This window comes from Notolepis coatsorum, assembly GCF_963971535.1.
Source record: "Notolepis coatsorum genome assembly, chromosome: 13".
Lineage (NCBI taxonomy): Eukaryota > Metazoa > Chordata > Actinopteri > Aulopiformes > Paralepididae > Notolepis > Notolepis coatsorum.
In genome coordinates this window covers 122,051,911-122,060,619 of record NC_140177.1, presented here as the reverse complement: position 1 = coordinate 122,060,619, position 8,709 = coordinate 122,051,911, and the positions used below count along the sequence as shown (strand labels likewise).

At 40.6% G+C, this 8,709-nt stretch overlaps 1 protein-coding gene across 1 annotated transcript in view; it reads left to right on the top strand.

The window, feature by feature from the left end:
* Window positions 1-2,852: 2,852 nt before the first annotated feature.
* The window catches only part of LOC311239483 (armadillo-like helical domain containing protein 1), a gene marked incomplete at both ends in the record, with an annotated part of 55,379 nt that continues 49,522 nt past the window's right edge, over window positions 2,853-8,709 (top strand). Inside the window, 5 exons of the mRNA XM_084327789.1 lie at window positions 2,853-3,037; window positions 5,669-5,734; window positions 5,838-5,998; window positions 6,916-7,112; window positions 8,529-8,613. Coding sequence (XP_084183915.1) covers window positions 2,853-3,037; window positions 5,669-5,734; window positions 5,838-5,998; window positions 6,916-7,112; window positions 8,529-8,613 — 694 coding nt within the window. The remainder of the gene's footprint in view (window positions 3,038-5,668; window positions 5,735-5,837; window positions 5,999-6,915; window positions 7,113-8,528; window positions 8,614-8,709) is intronic.

Here is an 8,709-nt window from a genome sequence, read left to right as displayed (position 1 = left end):
CCATATACAGTATAGTTGGGCAACCAGTCATTTAACATAGATATAATAGTATAAAACACATAGATGATGTGAGTATGGTAATGATATCTGAAGGCCAAAACTACTTGCAGTAATTTCCTGTGTCTGTTTTTGAGGATATTTGGGACTCAGAACTTAAGTTCTTCTGTGATGCATGTTATCTCCTGATCAGATCAGGAAGCCTGACTGAAAACCCAGTGCAGTCTTACTGCTCTGTCTCAAAAGGAATTGTTCATGTATTTGTAAATACATTAAAGAATGTAATACTGTATTAGTCTAATTTTAGTTATGTTCAAGTCAAGAGTTTTATTTGTCACGGCATACAGTGAAATGCGGGTGGTCATGCCCGCAGCGATTGTGCAATAATACAAGTAATAAGAATAAGACATAACAGGTATAATGTACATAAAGTTTAAAATGCAGACATGCTAAGGTCCTGCGATAGACAGTGCAATACAGTGTTAAGCTACAGATGAGGCACTGGGTCTTATGTACACTACTATACAATACTATACAGTTATACTATATATCCTTATGCTATCTTGCTATATATTGTTCAATATTGGTTGAGGTATTAAATGTGCTGTAAGTGGTATTTATTTTTTGTTAATATAAGTGGTCTACATGTTAAAATAATAGTTCTACATTCCGACAGCCATCCCTGATATAGAGTGTTTGGTCAGTAACATGGGTCTCCCAGTCCCTCCGCTCTGCACTAAACAGAAAATGTATTTTCTGGTATCCCATTCACACTTTATCCAATCAGGAGAGCGAACACCACACTGTAAAAATGGTCTGACAAAAACAAGAAATAAAAACTAGTTTTAAGCAAATATATGCTTGAAACAAGTAAAGTAAGCTGCCAGTGCAGTAAGACAATTTGGCTTGGCAAGATTTCTTAAAATAAGTATACAAATATTTAGGATTCTTGATTGGATCTTATGTGGGAACAGGATACCAGGAAATGTATTTATATCCCGGAGGGACTGGGAGACCTGACCAAACACTTTATATGAGTTATGGCTGTCGGAATGTAGAACTATTTAAGACTAGGGATGCTCGATATTGGCTTTTTTACCGATACCGATATTCCGATATTGTCCAACTCTTAATTTCCGATACCGATATCAACCGATACCGATATATGCAGGGTTTCCCCCCCCCAAAAAACGGAATAATTTCAGGTAACTAATAATTTCACTGTATATATATATAACAAATATTGTTATTGTTTTTTTCTTTTTTAAACCGATACCGATATTTTCCGATATCACATTTTACTGCCGATATCGGCCGATAATATCGGTCGGCCGATAATATCGGACATCCCTATTTAAGACTACAAAAAACACTTAACAGCACCTTTAACAAACTGATGTTATTGATAATTAATACTATTTACGAAGACTAGCTGGTCCATGAATGCCTTGTCTCAGTGCTTTGCTTTCAAATGTTTATTTTTCGGTAGGAGGGTAATTTACTTCCAGTGAGGGCTTCTACGGTATGGCAAAAATACCACCAGAAATGCTAAACTTGATTACACAGAGTCTATGGTGCAAAGGTGGAGCAATGACTGGGCTTGTTAGATTAAATATCCAACACTATTACGTGTAGGCCACGGCTGAACTCACTAGCATTCAGACACCAAATTGTAAAACAATAGTTTTTCAGGGTACTTGTGGTGTGAAGTAATGGATCTTGAATTCTACCTTTTAGTGTTTTGTTTATTATTTTTAGCTAATAAAAAGTGACAAATATAAGTGTATTCAAAGTCTCTTTTTCACCCTGTCTACATTAAATCTGTACACAGCTGATCCGTGTTGACAATTGACAATTAAATATTTTGATGGCAAATAATTTATTGAATTAAAAGTAGAATCTGTAATGCCAGCAAACAATGACTCCAGGCAAAATAGCCCTGCTTGTTTCCAGTTTTTGTTTTGGTCTGACGTGCAGGTTGGATTTGAGTGGAGATAGCGGGGGTAAAGGTTATGGTTCAGGGTTAAGGTAGGGGTTGGTTTATACATGAAATACCAAGTTTTTTAGGGAGTCCCCTTTCTCTATGGGGGGAGTCTTTGGGCTGGATGGACTCACCAAAGATGTATACTGCTGCTGCTGCAGCATTATGTCAATACCTGGTTGCTGGGGTCATGATCATCCACTAGTCTGATCCTATATAATCAGTATGATGACTGAAGGGCAGTGAAGGCCCTTGACAGATGTTCCTGTCAAGAGAGCAAAACATCATATGGGGATCCGTTTATTCATGTGGATCAAATAAAGTTATGAACTGCCAGGGGAGTATAGAGAAAGTCAGAGACAGAGAGGATATCAATTGGAATACATTATATCTCCTTTGTCATCATGCCCAAGCCAATTGGGTCTGCTGCAGTGTAACGTAATGTATTTGTAACTTTGGTGGATACGTTTAGTGTATACAGTAATATAAATACAGTATCAGATTTAGATTCAGATTCAGAATTTGTTTTCGCATCACATCCAGGGCGGAGCCAGCAGAGACGCGCTCCCCGTGGGCTGGCTGCTGCCTAGCAACGGGACAAACTTGAAGAGGACGTCAGCTTCAAGAAGTTTAACGTTAGGTTGGCAAATACATGTCTGGTTAATAGTTTATTATGTCACATACAGTAATTTAGCTAGCTAAGTCAATCCCACCACGTATTATTTGACGAAACGTAACCTCACCGTGTTTCTCCAGTCGCTGATTTTGCTACGCTAAGTTTATGTCTGTCTTTTTAGTCAACTTTAGCTATCTAGCTAACGTTAGCTAATTTGGCTCTCAATGTAGGATTTATTATTATCAGTAAAAAAAAACAATGGCCATCAGCAAAGTGATGTGTTTTCTTCACTTGTGGGACCATGGTAACAAGACGGTGCGCAGGCGCATGTTGAACTCATTTCTATCTCAACATACTGGGGAGACATGCCAGGAGCTGGAGCAGGAGTTCGAACAGGGCGCCAGTCTCTTCCTGGCTCGTCTCACTGCTTGGATGAGGCTGACGTATCCTCTTGTACTGCTTGATTGATTGATTGATTGATTGATTGATTGATTGATTGATTGATTGATTGATTGATTGATTGAACACTTGAATGGGTACAATACAGTACGGCTCAATACACACAATTGTTAAGGGGATGCAGCAGACCAGAGAAAGACTTTCGTCTTGTTTACAGGGTCCAACATTTTCAATTCATAATGACATTAATGACACATATACGCAACATACAGATATATATCTTGACATTTCTGACATACATGACATACAGGTATACAGTACTGTTACATTTGTGACATACAAGATATGCAAATATACAGTACTGTTATCCTAACAGAAAATATATACATACGAGGGGGAGGAAACTACATGTGGGAGGGGGGGTTTGTACATTTACGGGGGCCATACAGATATACAGATATATATCATGACAATACATGACATACAGGTATACAGTACTGTTACATTTGTGACATACAAGATATGCAAATATACTTATCCTAACAGAAAATCCTAACAGAAAATATATACATACGAGGGGGAGGAAACTGTACATTAGGAGGGGGGGTTTGTACATTTACGGGGGCCATACAGATATATATTGTGACAATACATGACATACAGGTATACAGTACTGTTACATTTGTGACATACAAGATATACAATATACAGTACTGTTAAGAGATCCTAACAGATAATATAGGGGAGGAAACTGTACATTAGGAGTGGGTGAGAGGGGGGGGTTTGGACATTTACGGGGGCCAGTTTCGAATTGCAGCCTCCCGTAGATGCTCTTTGAGCTGTGGGCGTTCTACGGCGTTGATGTGGCATAATTGCAAAACGCGTTTAGACCTGTTTGTGCCGAAACTGGGTTGAACATGATTTGTGGAACAACCTCTGGTGTTGTGGTCGTGGTATTCACTGACCTTTGGGAAGTATTTCGACATGTACATGGGTACCTTGGTCGTGTAGTGTATCTTGTAGACCAGGCCCATTGCAAGTTGCTGTACTCTGTCGTCTACTCTAAGCCATCCTAGGTTGTCAAAGTGGGCAGGGGTGAGGTGGGTTTTAAGGTCAAGCAGTAGTCTGACCAGTTTGTTTTGTGATGTTTGTAATCTTGTTTTTAGTGCCTTTGAGGTGCTTTGGTACCATGAGGTGCAAGCATAGTCGTAGTACCCTTGAATGAGTGCTCCTGCCAGAGTCTTCAGGGTATTCTTGTTTACCAGAGAGGAGATCCGGTACAAGAATCTTGTTCGTTGGTTCAGTTAACTTTTTTTATTACATTGGATGCCATTTTGTCACAGGAAAGATTTGCCTCTAGGATGGACCCCAGGTATGTAATTTCATTTTTCCTTGTGACAATATTGTCACCCACTGTAACTGAGAAGCCGTCGGTCTTGCTGAGTTTGTTATTTGATCTGAAGAGAATGGACTCTGTTTTACCCAGGTGTAATGATAGTTTGTTGTCAGCGAGCCAGGTGCAGATTCTGCCTAGTTCCGAGCTGAGGGTTTTTTCAACCTGTAACTTGTTCTTGTCAGAGACCAGCAGGGCTGAGTCGTCCGCGAACAAGAACAAGTTGCAGTCACAAGCTGACGACATGTCATTTGCATAAATTAGGAACAGTAGTGGTCCTAGTATGCTTCCTTGTGGAACACCACAGCTCACTGGGAGGGAGGGGATGCTCGTGTTCATTAAAGGAAAACAGAATACATTGTGCTATCCCAATGCTCTGGGACAATAGACAACGTTTCCCTGAGCTGGAAATCAGAACATCAATATATGTGATCAAGCGACACGTTTTTGAAGTTGATCCCTGACAATAAAACACTGTTTATTTGAGCTATTGCATCTGGATGGTTTTATCTAAACGTATGTTACGATTCAAGGTAGGAGTTGAGTTCCAATAGTAGAAGGTAATAAGGAGACAGAGATGTGGTTGCTCTTCTCAAAATGCGTGTTCTTTTTATTATCAGAATCACTAGAGCAAGATAATGTAACGATAACAAAAGAGAAGCCAGGCTTCAACTGAGGGCACTTAAGGCAAGAGAATTAAATAATATAAACAGCGACAAGAGAGTCCACTTGTCCTGTGACCGACTGCTCACAGGTTCTGTTTGAAGATCCGACAAAAGACAGAGAACAAGAGATTACTATATGGCCAATTTCCCAGCAAACCACACGCAGCAATTAGTGACAACAAACCACAGGTGACAATCAATCAGTGCTAATTACAGAGAACAGGGTGACATACTCCAGAATGGCGGTAGGGTTTCCAGTCCTGGGAGAGGACAGAAACCCAGAATGTTACACATGTACAGCTTTACAGTTCTGAATCAGAAAATATACCCACGATTCCAGCAAAATCATCATGGGTACATGGGTACTTGGACCCAATCAGTGATCCAAATGTTAACAAATGAGTAGCCCCACCACAAAGATAAGACATATTTATAATTGTATTTGCTGTATTTTGTGGCAGTAAAACCTTTGATTATGTTGGTAATGTTTGTAAAACAGACCTATATTATGATTTACAACAGGTTTAGATTATTCCAAAAAGCACTTTTTCCATCTACAGATCGTAAAACATTGAAAACGAATGAAATCATGACCCAGTCCTTTACTGAACACCCAGATACATGTTTGGAACATGCTTAGGTCTCCAGCTGAAAGCTATTGCCGTTTTCCTCTCAACAAACAAGTGAGTGTGATACGATTGTACATAACCTGATTATGTTAATCACACTGGTATGAAGCAACATAATTTTTTTTTGTCCTCAACCCCTCTTTTCCTTACCTGTCAGTCAGCAGTACCTCCTCCAGTTCTGTGAGGTTGGAGGTGTTCTCACAGTGCTGGAGGTCTTGGGCCAGAGAGGAGAGGGGAACAGGGCAGAGGCCCTCCAGCTGCTGCAGACCGTGGCCAACGCTGGACGCAAGTCCAAAGAGCTCCTCTGTGAAAGCCACGGTAGCTTCCATAGGTTTATTCTAGGGATGTCCGATATTATCGGCCGATATTGGCATTAAAATGTAATATCGGGAACCCCAAATTTTTTTATTTTTTTTTATTTAACCTTTATTTACCCAGGCAAGCAAGTAAGAACAAATTCTTATTTTATTTATTGTCAAAAGTATGCATAATGTTGTGTTAATTCCACAAGAGAGATATGTAATGTTAATTACCTGAAATGATTCTGTTTTTTTGGGGGGTAAACCCTGCATATATCGGTATCAGTTGATATCGGTATCGGAAATTAAGAGTTGGACAATATCGGTATATTGGTAAAAAAGCCAATATCGAACATCCCTAGTTTATTCCATAGCGTATACAATGTCTCATGTACTACACAGACCGTCCCATGACCCATGCAATTTCAGTATCGCACCCGTCATATAAAGGGAAGCTCTAGCCTCAAACTGAAACCATTTGTGTTCTTTGTATGACCATGGACAGTTCAGTTGACACTTGTGAACAACTTTCAGTCATCTAGAAACAAAAGAGGCAATACTCTCTTCTTGATGATGTCATATCTAGACAAATCCTGGAGCTTTTCCATTCAAAGTGATTGGGAGAACAACAGGTGATGATTTTTGGTGGAAGATATGGTCACATGTTTTGTTTCCTAGCCGTGAGCGCCACAACAAGGATGTAAAATCTCAAACAGACGTGGTACAGTATGAGTCCACAAAGTCAGTCTCCGTTTTTCTATTTGATTTTGGTCAATGGAGCAGCTGCCTACAGGTTTAGTCTCGTGACATCACAGATTACAGTGTGGGTTCCCCGGTTCCTAGCTTTGGGATAAAGTTATTAAATATACATTTAACCGACTAGCAGCATAATAAGAACAACGCATGGATTCTTCTTGTAACTAATTCTGCTTGCAGGCGTGAGAGCCATAGCAGAGTGCCTGGTTGTGTCAAACAACGCTGAGACCCAAGAGAGAGCACGGGCCCTGCTAGAATCACTGGCCCTCGGGAACCCCAAATACCAGAACCATATCTACAAAGGCCTGGTTGCCCTCTTGCCTTGTGCGCCCCCTACAGCCCAACAGTTGGTTCTGCAAAACCTACGCATTGTACAGGTATATAGCCCACCCATTATGGAGAAGTTGTATAGAAATCTCATAACCAGCGTGTCAGTGGGTAACCAGTGATCTAACACAGAATAGTTCAAAACAAAACATGAAATGGTAATGATATATGAAGGCATATCGCATAAAAAACATTGTTTCTTATATAATCCCTTTCTGTATGGATGTATGGACAGAATGCAACACATGCATTCTGTCATGGGGCGACGGTGGCTCAGGAGGTAGAGTGGTCGTAAGATAAGACATTCCTTTATTGATCCCCTGGGGGAAATTCGGTATCATAGCAGCATGGGGGAGGGGAGGTACAGGTAGTAGAAGACATACAGTTACAGGTCACAGAATTATAGTACAGTGGAGAATAGAGACACCTTCCAAGAAAAGGAGCATGTGTGCTCGTACTCTCAAACATTGCTAATCATTTGAATTAGATTATATTCATCATAGGGCTGGACAATACATGAATTGATATAATGTATCACCTATTTTCACCTGCTTCACTGTCTTTTTTAACTACTGTCTGTTGTTGTCATTTATTTCTGATTTTGTTTTATTGTGTTTTTATATTAAGCTGTAGTGTAAAGCACCCTGTGCATTCGTGCTGTGAAGGGTGCTATATAAATAAAAGTCATTCATTCATTCATATTTGAGTTATTGTGTTGTATATGAATATTTGAATGAAATGTAAAATGCAAATACCTTTGCACAAAATTATATCTAGAATATTTGAGAACATACAGTTTGACGGTGTATCACTTTTTTTTTTTTTATCCACTTTTTCTCCCATTTTCTATATTTTCTCCCATCCCAATTTCATATCATCCAATTCAACCCTCCCCTGTCACGGACGCTGTTTCTTGCCTCCCACAAGCCGGCTGCAATGTGGACTAAGTCATACATAGCACAAGTCCCCTCCGGTACTTGAGGTAACAGCAGTCGCATCTTTTCACCTGCGCAGCTCGATCTCTCAGTGGCGAGGAGTAACGCGTGGGAGGCTCACGCTGCCCCCGACACTTCCTGATTCTACTGCACAGGCGCACCAACCGACCTGTAGGAGTCGCTGTCCACAACGCCCGATCCCCACCCATCAGTTTCCCACCCCCTAATATGGCCAATGTGTATTAGTACGGACGACCAGCTAAACTGAAAGCAATGTGGAGCGCTGGGCTCGAACAGGCGAGCCCAGCGTCTCCGCATTCGTGGCGAGCGCCTTGCCCACTACGCCACGTAGCCGCCCTACGGTGTATCACCCTTAACAATTACCATGGAGACCAATATGATGAACATCAACTATAACATGTCATCTTCCTTACATAAGTAGATATAGAGATATATAAATTGATATTGAAGATGTCACTCTAAATATTGTAACCCTCCACCCCTCATCCCAACCATTGTTCCCTCACCCAGTCCAAATTAACTGCAGCCCATCCCAGCATTGTGGAACCTCTGCTGGATACGCTCAGGTCTCTGCGTGTGGATGTACAGGATCAAGGTAGGCACTAGGGCTGACCTTCGAATTTTTCGAAGGTCGAGATTCGATTTTAATTTTAAGCTTAAGCTTTAAGCTTCGAAATTATTATTAAATTAT